The 20,508-nt window shown below is 31.6% G+C and overlaps 1 protein-coding gene across 13 annotated transcripts in view; it reads left to right on the plus strand.

Annotated features, from left to right (window-relative positions):
* Window positions 1-20,508, plus strand: part of LOC129243981 (protein hu-li tai shao) — a 120,821-nt gene that overhangs the window by 57,562 nt on the left and 42,751 nt on the right. For all 13 annotated transcript variants that reach the window (XM_054881507.1, XM_054881505.1, XM_054881504.1 and 10 more), the window contains 7 exons: window positions 6,362-6,645; window positions 6,901-7,375; window positions 8,819-9,566; window positions 9,641-9,764; window positions 18,389-18,499; window positions 18,561-18,855; window positions 19,370-19,495. In XM_054881507.1, the coding sequence (XP_054737482.1) occupies window positions 6,544-6,645; window positions 6,901-7,375; window positions 8,819-9,566; window positions 9,641-9,764; window positions 18,389-18,499; window positions 18,561-18,855; window positions 19,370-19,495 (1,981 nt within the window). In that variant the 5' untranslated portion in view covers window positions 6,362-6,543. The remainder of the gene's footprint in view (window positions 1-6,361; window positions 6,646-6,900; window positions 7,376-8,818; window positions 9,567-9,640; window positions 9,765-18,388; window positions 18,500-18,560; window positions 18,856-19,369; window positions 19,496-20,508) is intronic.

Here is a 20,508-nt window from a genome sequence, read left to right on the forward strand (position 1 = left end):
ATAAAAAAAACGGTAGCGTCCAGTAACATTCAGTATGAATACTAAACGTAGTTTTACTTTATAAAATCAACTGTAAAACCGTTCGTAAACGCCTCTTATATTGGAATTAACTTTTTAATTTTTGCCGCAATCTGTTTTCGACAGAGTGACTAATTATCCGATTCAATGAAAAATCAGCTTACAGCTTCGTCTAACCTAGCATAAAAATCTGCAAAAAATATGTTTGCTACCTGTCTATCTCATTAAATCCTACTTTACGGTGTTGATTAATTGCGAAAAAATGACATTCAAAACGGCACCGATTGCTGATGACTGTTAGACTTGACAAACGGGTGACACTGCACGAATGAACTCAAACGTGAAGTGTCGGCAGTATTTTTTTATTTTTATTTTCGCGTTTTTTTTTTAGTTCTTTTATTTATTTTGCATTTAGATTTTTTGTTGTGTTTTTTTTTTTTGTTGAGTTTTCTTTTGTGACTTGGTACAAAAATGTAAATGCTGAGTATTGTTTAGGTTTGCGGCGTGGTTCGCTTCGTTTGTGTCAACTCACGTGTAAAGGGTAACGGCAGTAAAAAATGTATAAAAATTAAGAAATAAAAACAAACTGCTTTCGAGCTTTTACACAAATGTATGCAAAAATGGCAATTAAAATAAATATACCGTAAGACTCCAACTAATTAAGCCATAAAACATTTCGTTTCCTCGCTTCCACACTTTTCTTATCTTCGGGATTTCTTTTGTTTTAAGCTTATTTTTTCTTAATAAAGCACTTTTTATTACAAAGTTGAACAGGTATGGGCTTCACTAAACGAAAAGAGCTGAAAAGGTTTTTACATTTTTGGGATTTTACTTAAATGCTAAAAAATAATTATTTTATGTAAGGCATCTGTTTTTGTTTATTAAATATTTTTGGCGGGTATTTAAATTGGTATTTAAATCTTAAACGATTTTCACAATTACACTAGTTCACAAACTTTAGTTTAACGAAATTTGGCGGCGATCTCTAATGTATTTCAGCTCTAATTAAATATACCATTTTTTTCCAAATGTTTTTAGTGCTGTTGTGTGGATAATTTGGAGATGTCCTTCTTCCTTGAAAGTGAACCATTCGTCAGATAGATCCCGCAGCTCATCATTGAAAAAATTTGAAGCGTGTGTTTCCTTTGTAGAATTAAAAAAAACCTCTTAATTCGTTATATACGGCGGAAAAATTGTATTTCTCTAAATGGGATTCGCCATTATTTTCTCTCTCGAGAGCCACTGTAGGTAGCGCTTGTGATTCAACAACAAAGGGAATGCTTCGATTGCTTCGATGTTTTCGAGACTCGTTTTATTCATAAATCGTAATCATTGAAATTCTCTAATGCAATTAGCTTGGGGGGAAAAGTTTCGGTACTATATTATGAATGAGCGACCCAATAGTAAACATTTTGAAAGTTATTCCAAAAATAGTAATTGTCAGTTTTTGTTAATAAGATTTGCAGCAAATCACCGTCCTATCTGTCATTTACAATTTTTCTACAAATCTAAAATAAAATTTAGCAGGCACAAAAATACTATATGATATTTAATGCATTAAACAGAAACAAAAAAAAAAACAGTTTGAATTGAAATGAAGCAACCAAATTCAAAAATAAACAGACGAAAGTGAATTTTAGCGGCCACCAAAATAATCGAGCAACAGATTGAGACGAGAACCGTCAACCGAACGAACCATCGACGAACTACGAACCATAAGTACACGCACGACAGCGCAAACTGTGCTATTCGTTTGGTTGTGTGTATGTGCGTACCTATGTATGTAGGTGTTCAAAAGTTCGCCGGCCGCAAGGCGAGTGACGTGTGACGCTGGTGTGTTTTTCTGTGGAATGTTTACGTTTGGTTAAAAAAAATATAAATTGAAATTAAACCAACAAAAAAGAAAAAATAGTTTAGTTTTGTTGACCGACCGACGACAAGCCGTCCGCGGCTGTTGCGATGCGTTCTACTAAAACTCGAACGAAAAATTCTATTTTTGAGCACATATTTTCCGATCTCAAGCGATATGTAGAGAAATCGAAAAGTGACAGCAATGCAGTAAAGAGCAATGAAAAATCTAAGCAATTTATATGGAGATCACTTCAGTGGAGAAAAAGAATTTTAAAAGAGTGGGAGTGTGAACCGAAACAGCTGCCTGTTGCTGCGGAGCAGGGGGAGGGTTTGAAATTTGTAAAACAAAAATCTGAAATTTTTTAATGGATTTAGAGATTTTATAGCTTACCAGTAGCGCGACATGTGCACAACTTTTAGACAAATACATTAATAAAAATAATAGAATGCATGAAAAAGCTGTTTTTTATTACAGTTAGAGTTGGTGTTGGGGTGGGCCAGGTGTGAAAAAGAAAAAAAAATAGTAGCTTAGGTATTCGTTCGACACTTTACAGAGTTTTGTAGATATATTCGCCTTGTACACCTGTGTTCGCAATAATAGCAGCCCGAAATATTGCAGAGTTTTGACCCAGATTTAGTTAGAGCCAAGGACTGTCACTCCAGCAGCATTCCCCGGAATTGTATGCGGAATATTTATGCTACAACACCAACAACAACAAAGCTTTGACTGTTTATATATTTTAATTTTTATAAAAATATATGTAGTTCATGCTACAACAAAAGCCATACAAATCAAAGTTTTTAATTTTGTTCAAAATAACAAAAAAAGAGATTCATAAAAAATTTCAAACTTTCTGTTAGAAAATTCAATTTTGTTATAATATTCGCGTTTATTTAAAAAAAAAAAATATTTTCTCAATACAACGAATGTGCTCGAATGATTTTTTGTGGAGAAAATACCCAGACCGCAAGCAAAAAAAACAACATTCTTCAAAAATCGGCGCTATTTTTGTGCTAATTTAAACTGACACAATAGTATACCAAAATTTAATGGGCTAAAAAATGCAAACTCGAACTTCTTCTAAAAACTCTGATTAAAAAGTGTAAAATTTAGATGAAAATTTGTTGAATTTTGAACTCTAAGTTATATAAAACATATGTATAAAAAATATTATACGAAAATAAAAAAATTAAAATATAAAAAAAAAATTAAGTTAAAAAAATAAGAAAAATTAAATACAAAAATAAATAAAAAACAATAAATATTATAAAAAATAAAAATAAATATAATAAATTAAATTTTATAAAAAAATGTATGAAAAAAAGAGTTAAAGAAAAAAATTAAATATAAAATACAAAAATAAATAAATAAAATAAAAAAAAATAAATTAAAAAAATAAAAATAAATAAATAAAATAAAGAAACAATAAAAAAATAAACAAAAAAATAAAACAGAAATAAAAGAATAAAAATATAAAAAATGAATTAATAAAAAAATTTAAATTAAATATTATACAAAAATAAAAAAATTTAATTGAAAACAATTATTATTTAACAAAAAAAAAAAGACTTAGGTATTATAAAAAAATGTATACAAAAATATAAAAAAGTGGAAAAAGTGAAAAATGTGGAAAAACATATAATTTAGACATAAAAACATAAATAAAATTAAAATAAATAAATAAAAAAGAAAAACAATAAAAAATTCAATATAAAAACCACAAATAAAAAGACTTAAATATTATAAAGAGTGGTTAAGTTTCAAGGGCCTGGTTTGATTTTGAATAAAATACAGTTTTTTTTTAGGAAATTATTGTCAGTTCTCTTTATTATGATAATATTGGTATGGCTCAATTACGTATGGAACAAAATATCGGCCAAATGGCCGCCGCGGCCTCGGCGGTACACCTCCATCCGATGGTCCAAATTTTCGATCACGCTGAGGCATAATTGAGGTTCTATGCCGTTAATGTGCCGAATTATCTCATCCTTTAGCTTTTTGTGGCTGGCTTATCGACGTACACCTTTTCTTTCAAATAACCCCAAAGAAAGAAGTCCAACGGTGTCGTTGACGTTTAGGTGTGGTTCACATTCAACATCGGCCCTTGAAAATAACCAAATGTGTAAAAAAAATATAAAAAGGGAAAAAGTGAAAAATATGGAAAAACAAAAAAATTAGATATAAAAACACAAATAAAATAAAAATAATAAAAAAACAAAAAAAAGATTAAATATAAAAAACACAAAAGAAATAAAAATAAATAAATAAAAATAATAAAAAAAAGCAGAAAAAATTAGATATAAACACAAATAAAATAAAATAAATAAATAAATAAAAAAATAAATAAGTAAAAAAAAATTAAAAATTTAAATAATAAAATTATAAAAAATATTAATTTAAAAAATAAAAAACAAAAAAAAATATATATAAAAAATTAAAAAGGAAAAATTATATATTATAAAAAAATAAGTATTATACAATAAAAGTAAAAATTAAAAAAAAAAGTTAAATAAAAAATAAGTAAATAGTCAAAACTATGCAATATATCGCGCTGCTATTATTGTGAACATGAGTGTATTATATATTCCTCATATTTTTTAAACGATTTTATGCAAATCTAACCTTGAAAATTGTTGATTAAGTTCGCTGCAAACAGCCGGCTGAATAGTGTGGGTACTAAAAATGCTTACCGAAATGTTTGAAAACTTTCAAGTAGAAATAGAAAATTTTCATAATAAATGCTTATAATAAAAAATTGTATAGGTAGATATGTATATATACTGTAGACATGAACGTACGTATTTAGATAAAAGAGTAAAGGTGTGTAAATTAAAGATGATGTTAAAAATATATAAGTGACGGTCAAGACTTTTGTGATTCAAAATTGCATCACTGCTTATACATTTAAAATTAATAATCCATTAATATTCGGTAGAACATTTAGATTAATATTTTTTCGTTTTTTACGTTTGGAGGGACACCATACAAATTTTGATTATATTTTTAAAGGGTTAACGTTAAATATTTCATTGAATTTTTAAAGGATTTTCTTCATTTTGATATTTTTTTAAATTTAATTTTTAAGTGACTTTAGATACGAAAGACACTCAACTTCAGCGCAGTAAAATCTGCTTATTCGTACATATCCAAAAAAAAGGGTTGTTTGAATTCAGATATCCCCTTAAAAGAGGTGGGTCTTAACCGCGTTTTTTGTTTGTAGTAAATAATTTCACGCATAATTGTAAAAATACTTGTTTAAAAAAAATGTTGTGTTTATTTTATTATAACCTGCGAATATTTATGTGATATGAATTTACCTCTTTATTTCATGTAATTTTTTTTTGTGAGAAGTATATTTTTTATGTTCCAATTGTAGTTTAGAACACAGTGAAGTAATTTATTTACTTTTTGAACAATGAAAGGAGGTGTTTGGCATTTCTGTTCCGAAATTAAATACAGCCAAGAGTGTGAAGTCTTAATCCGTTCTTTACTTACTTTACTTCAAAATTGTTGAGGAATAGATTTAAATCATAGATACATTTAAGCTTTAATTTTGCCAACTGTCCTTACATACCTCTTCACTCTGCACCCTTTTTTTACCAGCAATGCCCTAACATTTCGTACTTTGACCTAAAGTACCTGCCGTCTTTGGCAAAATAAATACACAATTTCATGCTATCTTCCTTTTGTTGTCCTCCCTGCACCAACAACACTATTTGCATACAGCTTATGCCAGCTTTTAATTGAGGTCAACTACTCAAAATCTCTCTTTTTCTCACTCTGCTTAACCAGTTGATTGTGTATCTGAAATGAAGCGCTCTTGGTCCTTACCGATTACGCTCTTGATGTATTGCCATATGTGCTGAGGAGCGAGAGAGAGAGAGAGAGAGAGAGAGAGGAATGGTGAGAGGATGAGGGTGGGTGTGCGAGAGTAAATGCACTTGATGCACAACACTATCTTTGCGGTTGCCAGCTTCGCATGTTGCATTTTTCTAAAATGTCTCCTCAGCTGTGCCATCGTTAATGGCAGTCAGCCTCCTCATCTCGCAAATCTCGTGCTTTGTCGTGCTGATGTTGGCTTTTTTAAGGTCACTGCCGATGATGCGGCGACGAGTGTAATGTAGTTTATATCACGCAACCTCATACGCTCCTGCTCCTCCCCTCCTTTCAGATTTCCATCCTTTTCATTTGCTCTTTGTACATCCTCCAGCTTATATGCCTTTTCGAGGTAGACGTCCTTCGGCCTGCATAGACATTCAGTCTCCTGGCATACACATAGGCAGGCGGTTGGTCGTACAGACAGGCAATAGGTTGATAGGCGTTTTCGTCAGACGGTTGTTCGAGTGTCCCTTATTGTCTTGTGTAGCTCTATCTTGCTGAGTTTGATTGTGAACGTGCACGTTTGTCTGTGTTTATTAGTGTTCTATATTACAATTATTTAGAGTATAATATTTTTTTTTAACACTTTTTCTCTATTTTATATCTCTACAGCATTTTCTACACCGTTTCAAAAAACAAGAAGATAAAAATCAGCAACAGCCGAAATTTTTGTGCAGCAGATAGCCGTAGCAGAAAAAATATATTCACACAACAAAATAATAAATATAAATAAATATATATCAACGTATATATAGCAGCCATAAATAAGCGCAAAAACAGCAACAGCAACAAAAATGACCGAAGTTGAACAGCAGCCACCGCCACAGAATGGTATAGACTTGTCCGCCGCCGAGGAAGATGATAGCAGTAAAGCGCGACCAGCAGATATTGAGCAGGTACATATGCACTCCATCAAACCTCCATTTCCCCTGCTGCCCCCTTTGGGGTGACTAATCAGCAAAGACACTGCAGACGCACATTCCACCAACTGCTTGCAGCTGCATCGATTTTTCACACTAATGCACTTTCACTATTCCCCACCCAAGGCGAATAAAGTAATTCGCCCAACACCCAACCACCATCGTCATCCAATCACGCATAAAATTATCGTTTATTTAATTTGTTTACTAATTAATTTTTTTTTCTCTCAGGATATGCGCGAAATGGAGCGCCGCAAACGTGTTGAAGCCATTATGGGTTCCAAACTCTTTCGCGAGGAATTGGAACGCATCGTGGATTCAGCACGTGACGGTGGCGGCATACTGCAACAGCTATCGGACATAATGGGCGTACCGACATCGACGCGTGTGGGTAATGTCTTCAAGGCTACCAATTGCATGCTGCCAATCAATGATATACGCGGCGTTGAATCGATGGGCTATGCCAAGGGCGAGAAGATTTTGCGTTGCAAATTGGCGGCCACATTCCGTTTGTTGGACTTGTATGGTTGGACGCAAGGCTTGGGTGCACAAATTACTGCACGACTCAAGGTCGATCAGGAGAATTTCCTGGTGAATCCGTATGGCATGATGTATCATGAGATCACGGCGTCTTCCTTGAATAAGGTCGATATGCAGGGTCAGATTGTGGAGCAGGGCACCACCAATTTCGGAGTGAACAAGAATCGTGAGTGCTGCAATGCAATATATTTATTTAGATGTATTAAGAAAAGATGAGCTGTGCTAAAAGCAACGTGTACATCATCAGTATTTTTGTGATTTAACGGGTTAAAATTTGGAAATTTATTTTACTGGGCAATATCAAGGATTTTTGCGCATGGTTGAAAAATTGAACGATTTATGGAATATAGTAATAATGATAATTGGTGCAACAAAGGCTGTAAGGCCTCGCTCCTCCTCCTTGTGGTGGGCTTGATGTTTTCCCCTTCAAGTGGAGGGGAATGGAAATACCGAGGTGCGACCGCTATTAGAAAAAACCTTTTCCAAGGCGCATTCATTAAAGGTGGTGACACTAGACGAACAACAATATTCTGTACGTTTGATTGTCAAAGCAAAGTATTGGGAAACTAGAAAACAAATAATGAATTCGCCTTGTTTCATTCTGAGCTGACAGTCACATGGACACGGCGAAAGAAAAAAAAAAACCCCCACCATTAATAGATTTGCCTTGCCCTTTTCTATATTTTGGTGTTTCATGCCCGAGGGTTCGAATAGTAGTCACGCTCCAAACCATTCGGCTACGGCGGCTGCCAATACTAACCAGTATAAAAATCTAAAAGTTTCAGCAAGTAATTCGATTTATTTTTGTTTTAAGAATTTCTCTGCTTAGTATCCTCAGTTCGGATTGTTTAATCAGTTTTATTATTTGTGTTTTCTTTTTTTCTTTATTCAGTAATTCAAAATAAACATTTAGTATTGTCGAATAAATTTTTTAAATTACTATTTATTTTCCAAAAAAACTTGTACATGCTTCAGAATCGGGAGCTATATTTTTAAGGTCATACAAAAGTTTAAATTCTTAGGCGTAGTACCCAGCATAAATAAGGATTCGTCCTTATCAATACAAGATCGTATTCAGGCAGCAAAAGTATGCGCTGGCCATATCAAACTTATGAAGCCTTCATTGATATCAAAGGAAGAAAAGCTCCAAATGCACAAAACTATAATAGGACCGGTTCTCACCTACCACCTAATGACGTGAATTTACTGATGCGATTTGAAAGAAAAATTCTCAGATAAATATTCGGCCCTATACGATTAGAATACGGTATAACCACGAGCACACGTCCTAGAAATGAGCAGCGAAAAGCGACCAAAAAAGTTTTTGAAGCAAATCGTGAAAGAGCAAGAAGAAGAGGCCGGCCAAGGAGACAATGGCTGCAAGACGTGGAAGACGACATAAGTATGATGAGAATCTCACCACATAGAGCGAAATCGGACTGTCGAGAAGAATGGAGACGTATTGTAGAGGAGGCAATTGTCCTTCCTGAACTGTAATTCCCATATGATGATGATGTGCTCGCTTTAAAGTTCATCTTTTCATCTAAATTGTCATTTTCGAAAATCCTTTCTTACTAATTACTATTCACAATTTTCTACATTTTCACAGACTTTGCCTTGCACTCGGTGGTGCATGCTGCCCGCCCCGACATCCGTTGCGCCATCTACATTGGCTGCACACCCGTCGTTGCCGTCTCATCGCTGAAGGTCGGCCTACTGCCATTGACCCGTGACGCTTGCGTTCTGGGCGAGGTGACCACACACTCGTATACGGGCACACAAATGGATGCCGACGAACGTGATCGGTTGGTGCGTGCACTCGGTCCGAATTCGAAGGTGTTGATACTCAGTAATTATGGTGCATTGTGCTGTGGGGAAACCATTGAGGAGGCATTCTTTGCTGCCAGCCATATTGTGAAGGCATGCGAAACACAATTACAACTACTGCCAGTCGGTGTGGATAATTTGGTTTTGATACCGGAGGAATCGCGTAAGGCGATTTTCGTAGAGGCCCGTCGTCCACCTGAGGACTTGGAAAAGAAATTCGCCGCTGCTGTGGCTACGGTCGAGGCAAATGCCGCCGAGGCCGCTGCTGCTGCTGGCGCCGCTGACGGTGATGCTGGTGGTGCTGTGGTCGCCGCAAAGACCACTACGGGCGCACCCAAGTGGCGTGTGGGCGGCGCTGAGTTTGAGGCGCTTATGCGCATGTTGGACAATGCCGGCTACCGCACTGGCTACATTTATCGTCATCCACTGATCAAGTCGGATCCACCGAAACCGAAGAACGACGTTGAACTGCCACCAGCGGTTAGTTCGCTGGGCTATTTACTCGAGGAGGAAGAGCTCTTGAAGCAGGGGTAAGTGAGAGGGGATTTACTTAGATAACATTTGAACACATTGAGAGTTAAATGCACTTTGTTTTTGTTTGCAGCATCTGGAAGAAGGGTGATTTGCGTAAGGGTGGCGATCGCAGCCGATGGCTCAACTCGCCAAATGTCTATCAGAAGGTTGAAGTACTGGAAACTGGCACACCCGATCCCAAGAAGATTACAAAGGTAGAGATTATTACATTTGAAGATAAATCTGAAGCAAGTCAGAACTAAAATATTAAAAAACAAAAACACACACAAAGATGCTACTAAAAATCTGTGCAAACCAAAAAAAAACAAAAAACAAAAAAAAAAGAAAACAAAAAAATCAAAAACCCCAACTAATCAACCGAACCAGCAAGAAATACATATATGAAAATATGTACGATTTAACGCTACGAATATTAATACAAATTGTAGGGGAAATTGTTTTTGGGGAGACAAGTTTGTTAATTTAGCGATTAACAATATTTAAACTATTATAAATGTAGCTTTTATAGGAAACGAATACTGCTAATACTTTGCTGCCGCCGCTCAATGTTTTTTTGTCCTTATATAGAAATATAAACACTGCGTTTAATATAATTATATATATGCAGATATGTAAGCATGTATGTATATTTACTTTATTTGTGTGAATTGCAGTACTAAAATTATATAGCCGTTTGTTTTTGATGAAATTTCGTGGATTTTCAATTTGCGCACAGATTTGACTAGTAAATTCAAAGCCATAGTCTAAAATGCTTAACCATTTAGCCTAGTGTACGATGCCCAATTTCTATACGGCGGACGGAAAACAGGTCTGAAATTCCTTGAAATTGGCAGCAGAAGCCATGTAATTTAAGCAAAAAAAGACAGGACTTCAAAAAAATAAATAAAAATACATTTTTTGTGCTGTACTTGTTTGAGTGAGCTGCTTTTAAATTTAAATTTTTCCTATTAAGCTCTCTTAATTTTTTTCGAAAGATTTCGCAAGGAAAAATGATGTTAAATTGATTTTTAACGTTTTGTAATTACAAAACAATTTTCAAATAATTTAAAAAACGAAGTCCTCACAACCTGGCCACACAAACTGGCACACAAAAACTTTACTTACATTTAATTTTAATTTGCATTCGTTTATTTATTACTTTTTGTAAAACGACATTTTGGATGCTTAAGCATTTAAGTAATTTGCAGATAATCTTTTGAATTAAGTTGATTAAAAAGTGAAAATTCCATATTTTCGCAAAAAACGAATCGAATTGTGGACATTTTTTACCGTAAACTTCAAAACAAAATTTTCTTAATTTTTTTTCGAAAGATTTCGCAAGAGAAATTGATGTTAAACTGATGTGTGTAATTACAAAACAATTTTCAAATAATTTAAAAAACTTTATTTTTTTTGCATTCGTGCTTCTCTTAATTATGATTTACAAATTTAATTACGCAGTTTACGCTGCTTCAGCTGCCATAAATTATTTTAAATAAATTTTAGCTAGTCAAAAAGACTTTACATTTAAACTTTTGCCAAAAAATTTATGGACTCTCAGCCAGTGCGCTTTTCATAAAACTTAAGAAGAATATGCAAAATTCGCAGTTTTTATTTGGAATTAATAAAGTTTTAGTCTTAATGAGTTCGTGAAATTCTTTTTAGTATTTACTTTTAATTTTTTTAATTTAAATTAAATATAAAAAGTTTTGAAGTAGCTTTTCACATTTCTTGGTTTCTAATTTTGTGTCTTCTAATTAGTCATATAGATTTTTTGTTTAATTTTTAATAAAATTTAATATCATAGCATATTTTTTTGGAATAATATAAAAATAAATTTATTTTTGTTTGTATATTTCGAAATTTCCATGAACAAATAGGAATTGAGGCAGTGACCATGCCTCCTTTGTTTTCATTAGTTACTTTTTTTTTTTGTTATGAAAATTTATGAAAACATTTCGCTTTTAATCTACCTTCTTCTCTTCAAAATGGTCAAAAACAAGTTAGACGTTGATTCTGTCTGCATGACTTCGAAACTCAAGTTTGTCCCCCTTTTATGTGGATTTGGCTATGTTCGAAGACGATTTAGGTAATATAGACACCATCTTGTTTTTTTTTGTTATTTTTGTAGAACTAGAATGGTTTGGAAAGCATTGATTTTTGAAAAAAAAAAAAATAGCTTTCTACGAAATATTTTCTGACAAATTTTTTTGGACGAAATTTTACTTTGGTAAAATTATTAGTATTTTGTTGAGAAAATTTGCCTTTTTAAGATTTTTTTTTTTGTTTTTAAAATTTATTTTTTCCAAGATTTTTTTCCAAAGACTTTTTTGTTTTTAAGCTTGTTTTTTTGTTTTAAAGATTTTTTTGTTTTAAAAATTTTTGTGTGTTTTAAAAATTTTTTTTTTTGTAAAGATGGTTTTTTGGTTTAAAGGTTCTTTTTGTTTTAAAGATTTTTTGGTTTGAAAGATTTTATTTGTTTTAAAGATTTTTTTTCAAAGATTTTTTTGTTTTAAAGATATTGTTTGTTTTAAACATTTTTTTTGTTTTAAACATGTTTTTTTTGTTTTAAACATTTTTTTTTGTTTTAAAGATTCTTTTTGTTAGAAAGATTTTTGTTTCTGTTTTAGCATTTTTCTTAAGCTTCTTTGTTTTTTGGTTTTAAGAATTTTGTTGTTTGCTCAGAGAGGTTCTTAGAAAATCGTGTTGGGGAAAAGAAAACAATAGTTTTTTTTATTTAATTGGTTTGTTTTATTTAATTGGTTTTTTTTTTATTTAATTGTTTTTTTATTTTTTTTATTTAATCGTTTTTTTTTTTAATTTTTTTTATTTGATTGTTTTTTTTATTTCTTTTTATTAAATTGTTTTTTTATTTAATTGTTTTTTTTTTATTTAATTGTTTCTTTTATATTTATATATATTTTTTTTTTATTTAATTTTTTTAATTTTATTTTAAAATATAATACTTAGGAAGAGCATAGTTTTTATTGTTCTAATTGCTTTGTTCTTTTAGAATTTTCCGTTTAGCTTAGTGCGCTTTTGTATACATAAATAATTTTTTTTGTTGTTTGGGAAGTTTCCGATTTTATTAACGGAACTGTTTATTTTAATTATTTTAGTTTTTTTTTTTATCTACAATGCCTTTATTTTTATCCTCTTGTAATTTCGAGGTAAAAGTTTTGGCGCCGGCAATAATTTAAAATTAGTGCTGTTTATTTCCGTAGATACTCAACATTTATTATGAGGGAATTTAACACTACGACCTCAAAGACATTAAAACTCTTGATATTTAATTTTTATAATTTAACAAAATCGTTAAATTTTTAATAATTCTCTGTTCCTGAAACACTTGATTTTTAGATTTTATCATATAATTTTAAAGCAAGTGTTTAATGTTTATAATTCTTTTCCTTTTTTTTGTTCCTTTTAATTACTCCGTAACATTCCATAGCGATTTTTGCTTAGCTTCTAAATAAGACTTTTGTTTTTGAACCTATGTTAGAGCAAGTAAACTCATATAGAATAGATGGAAGGCATATAAATTACACACACAAAATAAACAACAACAAAAATGTTAAAAAGAAAATTATTAACAAATGGAAGAAGTTTTAAATTAGCACATATTACGCAAGGATCGAAAAATAAGTGACAACAAGGGGAATAAACAGTCAATATATTATTAAAAACACGAAAATAGGAATAAAAAGAGTAATACAAATTAAGTTCTTATTAAAAATTAGAAATTAACGAGAAATATAAAGTTAATTAACATGTTTTGTATGTCGGCAAATATTAAAGAAATTAAAGAATAAAAAATTCCAAAGAGAAAAGAAAGAAAAACAAACGAAAAATATAAATTTAATTAATTTTTTTTTTATATTGGTAATCTATATCGGTGAATATTACTATAAAGAAATTAAAGAATATAAAATTTCGAAAAATACAACTTTAATTAATTTGTTTTTTCGATATTGGCAATCATTCAAAAATTGCAAGTTCAACAAAAAAAAAAATAAATAAATAACTAAAAATAATTAATTTTTCCCCTATATTGGCAATGATTAAAGAATAACGAGTTCAACAAAAAATAAGTAAATTAAATTAAAAGAATTAAAAGAAATTCAATTAATTTTAGATTAAAAGATTAAAAAAAATTCAATTAATTTTTTATCCTACATTGGCAAGCAAAAGAAAAAAAATGTACTTTTATTTTGTTTTAAAGATTTTTGCTTTTGTTTTAAAGATTTTTTTTTTTTGTTTTAAAGATTTTTTTTTTTTGTTTTAAAGATTTTTTTTTTTGTTTTAAAGATTTTGTTTGTTTTAAAGATTTTTGCTTTTGTTTTAAAGATTTTGTTTTTGTTTTAAACATTGTTTTTTTGTTCTAAAGATGTATCTATATTTTAAGATTTTTGTTGTTTGTTTAGAAATGTTTTTATCTTTTAAAACACAGTATTTTTTTTTAGTTTTTGTTTTTTATTAAATAAAAATATAATAAAATTTTTTTTCTATATTGGCAATCATTAAGGAATAACAAGTTCGACAAAAAAAGAAAAATAATAATAATAATAAATAAAGAATTAAAAAAAGTAATAATAAATAAAAAATAAATAAATAAGTAAAATAAATAAATAAAAATAATTAAATTGTTTTTCTACATTGGCCATCATTAAAGAATAACGAGTTCAAAAAAGAAAAATAATAATAAAATAATTAAAAAAATTCAATTAATTTTTTTCGCTCTATATTGACAATCATTAAGATTATTATTTTTTTGTTTTAAAGATTTTTGTTTTTGTTTTAAGAATTTTGTTTTTGTTCTAGAGATTGGTTTTGTTTTGTTTTTGTTCTAAAGATTTATCTAGGTTTTAAGATTTTTGTTGTGATGTTTTTATGTTTTAACACACGGTGTTTTTTTTTTAAATTTTTTTTTTATAAATAAAAGTATAATTAATTTTTTTCTATATTGGTAGTCATTCAAGAATAACAAGTTCAACAAAAAAAAATAAGATAATTAAATTGTTTTGTATATGAAAGTCACATTTCGATCCTTGTCGCGCTTCATAGAGCTAACTGCATATGTATGTATCTATAGACAACTTTTTCTACTATTACTACTTACCTACCTATTTACAGCCGTGCATACATACATATATAAACAACCTATCGCAATTTACAGGATAACCATCCATATTTAGTACCATAAAATATTACTTAGCTTTGCAGTAATTCAATAAAAATTAAAAATTGATTAATACAATTAAATGCTTAATCCAAAAAAAGTATATATATATTTATTAGTTAAGTCAATGCTTTATTGTGTATGTGTAAACGGTAAAGCAAAGCAAGTGAAATACATAAATAATATATATATTGATGAACATTTTTTGTTTTTTTAATTGCTAAACAAAATAATACTGTGCCATTGGATTTTGATTTTGGTCGATTTAACTCTTTGGATTGCTGTTTAAAATATAAACAAAATTTCGCTTGAGTAATAACCTCTAAAGGGAACGCGCTAGAACCACGTTGCTTTCACCCGCATACCAACAATCAATCATCCGGATAGTGCTCGATTTTTTTTTGCCCAATGGAGTGATTTTGCGAAGAAATGTGAGGGGGGCAGCGCAATGTAGTTTGATAATGAAATCAAAACCGGAACGCAATCTAAAAGATATGTAAAAAAAGTCGCGTTATGCAATGCAGAATAATTTCGATTCACTTTTGTTTTTGTTGATTTATAAAATTCTGAAGGTAGCAAATATAGAGAACAAGCTTTTGCTTCTTATTTGTGCTGACATTTATAATAAAAATCCTATTGAAACAATACAGAAAGAAAGAGAAAGAAAATGTTAACACTCATTAACGCATAAAACATATGTATATACATATAATATTATAATTAAATCAAAACCTTTGTAATTTTAACATTTGTATAACATCTAAAAATATATTTTTTATGTAACCCAGCTTTGAGCAGCCCAAAATGCTATCTTCTAGTTGCATGCATACATATTTATTTATGAAAATGTATATATATGTATGTGTATGTACATATATAACCCTTCGAATTGTACATATCGTTGTACATATCGTTGTACATATCGCCGGTACGCAGGAAATTTCTTTTACAAATGTCTATAAAATTTTATAAAAAAAAGCAAGCTGTTCATTTCGAATATTGAAATTTGCCTTACGACTAAGAAGAATGAAATTGGTTTTAAATTTTTAGCAGCAGATCTGAGCATTTGAAGTCAGCTCTATTATTTAAATTGACATTTGTCGCTGTTGTTGTAACAGTGTGGAAACTCCGCAAAGATTTCTGAATGCAATGCTACTGCTACTGGAGTGGCAGCTCTCGGTCGGGTATAAAACCGTGTTGTTGCTGTTGTTGTAGTGGCATAAACATTTCCCATACTTGTAAGGGGAATGCTGCTGGAGTGACAGACTGACTGTGTGGAGTAGAAACGACTGTCGTGGGAACGTATTCGGTAGTGAGAACTCATCCGGTCGTGGAAACGTATCCGTGTCGGTCCCTTGACGTATACCACCCTACTGTCATGGAAAGTGCTCCAGAGATTTTTTGTTAATAATATTTGTAGACATTTTTCTATGAAATTGCCTGCGCACTGGAAATCGATAAAAGAACTAATAATTATATGAATTGTTGTTTGTCTTCTTTGCAATGTTTTACCGCTTAAATAATTTTATTTGTATATTTCGCTGCATGCTTGCATGATTTTTCGATAATTATTTCGGCTTTATCTTAACTGAAAATTGTAATTTGTAAAAAATAGTAGTTCTGTTGCGAGGCCTATCGTCGTTGCTGTTAATTTAACTGTATAAAAAAATTGCTTGAAATGCTGCTGAAACTTAACAAGTGTTGTTGTTGTTTTAGCAGCATAAACATTCCCCCATTTATGTAAGGGGAATGCTGTTGAAGTAGCAGCCCTTGACCATCAAGTGTCAAAATCACTGCTGTAGTCACATAGCCTCTCTTATCTCATCAGGGTTGATTAGTGTCCAAAGCTATTATTTTAAGAATTAAGATTTTCCTATAATTTTACTATGCGCTTCAGCACCTCTATCCACTTTGGGTGGCTAAACAAGTAGTTGTGAATTTTAGCTGGGCTTTTGTTTTGCAGTTTTTTTTTTTTTTGTAATCTATTGAAACCTAGTCAGCTGTTCAAGTTTTAGTCTGTTTTTGAAGTTCTTTTAGTAATTACATTATGGCCAGTTGCGATTGTCTGCGTTTGTTGATAGGAGAAGGGGTTAAACCAGTCGAAAAAAATGTATAAATAATGAAGATAAAAATTAGTTTAAAAACAGAACTTTTTAACAAAATTTATATTCAGTTGTTTGTGGCAAATTATTATGAAGTGAACAACTCGTTAAGGGCTTGCTTAATTCCTTGGGAATTCGTGTATTTAGGGCTTTCCAAAATTTTTAGCAAAGAAATCGTTGCCAATTAAATTAATTGGGTTTTTAAATTCCAACTCTCTTAGTCAAATTCCAACTCTCTCTCTCTCTCTTATTTTGAATACAGAATCATGATTTTGTCCATGCAAAGGGAACAATTTGGAATAGGAGCAGCTGAATCGGGTAACCACCCGCGAGAAATATGATTTGGTCAGGAAATCAAAACAAAAATCCACAAAAATTTCATTCACAATTAGTGGCGATTTGAATGCTGTATTAATTGCACTGAGTAATGGGCACACAATTATTTTGTTTAAACAGTTTTATTTCAAAATTTTGTTTACTATTTATTATTATTATTTTTGTATATATTATTTTATATGTATTGACTGGTTTGCTTTGCTTTACTTTTACTTGCTAACGAATGAACAATTCTAAAAAAACAGAGATTGAAGAAAAATTAATTTGAAATATTAGATAAATATATAACTTCAAAAATGCATTACTATAAATAAATTGTGTACAATTGACAAAATGTTGTACTAAAAAATATAACTCCATACATGAAATATTTAATTTTTTATCATAAAAAATTTGTAAGCTATTTTTGATTTGCAATTTATGTTTACATGAAAAACTGTTTTTTTTTTAATTTAAAATATTATACTAAACAAAAATTAATGAGAAAAAATTTTAACAAATATTTTCTTTATTTTTCAAGTATTCACGACTAAATTTTAACAAATATTTTCTTTATTTCTCAAGTGTTTACGATTTTTTGTCATACAAATAAATTTCGAATATTGTGAATATTAATTTTTGTTTTCAAACGTGTAGAGTTATTGATATGTTTTGCGCGTAGTTTCTTTTTGTTTTTTAATAAAATTACTTCTTATACATATCCCTGTACATACATATATCTTAGTTGGCTTTTTGGCTTGTCCTATTCGAGCAACTGAAAACATGTTTGCGGGAATAGAAAAAAAAATCATAATAATAAAAAAAAAAAATTAATAAAAAATAAAAATAAATAATAATAATAAGCAATCTGCAAACTTTTAAAATTTATTCACCTAATATAGTTATTAATTCGAACAGTGAATATGATTAAAACCAAAACTTATCAATATTTTCTTTCTCTTTCTTTCATTGCATATTTTATGTCAAATTACAAATTGTCGTCACATTGCGTTGTCTGAAACCCCAAATCTCCAATTCTGAAAAACCAAACAAAAAAACCAACTGCCATATCCTACAATGAAATGCAATTTAAATTCCCATTTTCGAATTCGATTTTCCGTACACATTGCGAAAAATTCGAACTACCACTACTACTCCACCAATTCCAATGCCATCAATAAATACCACATACCTGCTCCCATAACTGCTTAAACTGCGCGTTTACCGCACATACCGTTGTCAGTGGGTCGCTGAAGGTTCACCAACACACTCTACACCAGTACGCATCGAAGATCCCTTGCAATTTGTGCCAGCGGGAACAAATCCGAAAGAATTCAAACGTTTGCAACAACAGGTAAGATTGTGTAATTTATTAGAAAAATAAAATCGAAAAACAAAAAAAAATATCCCTCTAGATCAAAGACAATCGTCGCGCTGATAAAATATCCGCCGGTCCACAATCACACATCCTCGAAGGTGTTACATGGGACGAAGCCAATCGTATTAAGGATGCCACCGTTTCGTCGGCCGGAGATCATGTTGTGCTAATGGGAGCCGCCTCCAAGGGCATCATACAACGTGGCTATCAGCATAATGCAGCCGTTTATAAGGCGCCATATGCTAAGAATCCATTCGATAATGTTACCGATGATGAATTGAACGAATACAAACGCACGGTGGAGCGTAAGAAGAAGAGCATTCATGGTGAATGTAAGTATAATGTATATTTATACCTTCTGCTCAAATATGAACGAGACGGTATCAATAAAACGGTCCGTGGGTGACACATGGCAAAAATAAATTTTTTGTTTTTGGTAGGACTGTTATAAGCTTACATGGCAAATTTTAACGTGATATGTCACATAGTTTGTTTTCTGTGCTACTGTAAACAAGTCAAGCTCGAGTGTGTTCTTCGAGTTTAACGATGGAAATTCAAAGAATTTGTTTGAAATTTTGTTATTCCAACAAGAACACACTCGAGCTTGACTTGTTTATAGTAGCACAGAAAACAAACTATGTGACATATCACGCCGAAATTTGCTATGCAAGCTTATAACAGTCCTACCAAAAACAAAAAATTTATTTTTGCCATATGTCATCCGCGGACCGTTTTATTGATACCGTCTCGTTCATATTTGAGCAGAAGGTAAGTCATGAGCGGAAATCCTCTTATTTCAAATTTGACATTTTCAAAATTTTTGGTTTAATTTTTATTTTTGAACAGATACCGATACTGATTTCTCCGAATCAGAGCCACTGAGTTCGATGCCCATCTCAGCACCACAACAGACGAAGCAATTAACAATTACAACTGCCGCAGTTAGTCAATCAGAACCAGAAGATGTTTCAGGTATTTGAAATAGATGACGGGGAATGCCCCGTGTCAGAGTTAGAAATTAAAAATAATTACTAAATTAAAATTTTATATTAATAACTAATACAAAGAAGACTAGCGTGGACTTTATTTTTTAAATTATTTCCTCTAAATGTTGACCGTTACGTTGGATACACTGTTGGAAGCAGGGCTCCACACTCTTTGTCACTTGCTGGAGAAGTGATGTCGGGAGGCCATTAACTTGCTTTATTTACTTTTGAGGTACCCCCGCAGAAAAAGTCCATAGGCGTAGGATCGAGCGACCTGGGCGGCCAGGATATGTCGCTGAAACGGCTTATCAGTTTGTTAGGAGATAAATCAGATAGTGACGCCATGCTCTCTCTGGCTGTGTATGGCGTGACACCATATTGCTGAAGAAAAAGATGTTTTTTCATTATTGGCAGAAAATAATCGTTAAACATGCCGATAAGAGCCACCGTCCACAGAAATTACTTGCCCTAGACGATTTTCAAAAAAATATGGTTGCTGTTGCTGTAGCAGCATAAACATTCTCCATACATATACGGGGGGAATGCAGCTGAAGTGACAGTCCTTGGCCGAACATAAATCCCGGTCGTTCCTGCTACGTATAACCGACTGTTGTGGGAACGAAAAATGTGTAAAAAAATATGGTCCAATTATGACTACTCGACACAGCACACCAAACCCTCACTTTGGGGCTGCGGAGTGGCTGTTGATGTTTTAATAGTGGGTTTTGTACTTCAAGTTACCAATAAGGCCATATTACCTATAGACATATATATATATATATATATATATAATTGGCGCGTACACCTGGGTGTTTGGCCGAGCTCCTCCTCTTATTTGTGGTGTGCGTCTTGATGTTGTTCCACAAATGGAGAGGGACCTACAGTTTCAAGCCGACTACGAAGGGCAGATATTTTTATGAGGAGATTTTTCATGGCAAAAATACACTCTCGGAGGTTTGCCATTGCCTGCCGAGGGGCGACGGCTGTTAGAAAAATGTT

Source organism: Anastrepha obliqua, chromosome 4 (assembly GCF_027943255.1).
Source record: "Anastrepha obliqua isolate idAnaObli1 chromosome 4, idAnaObli1_1.0, whole genome shotgun sequence".
Taxonomy (NCBI): Eukaryota; Metazoa; Arthropoda; class Insecta; order Diptera; family Tephritidae; genus Anastrepha; species Anastrepha obliqua.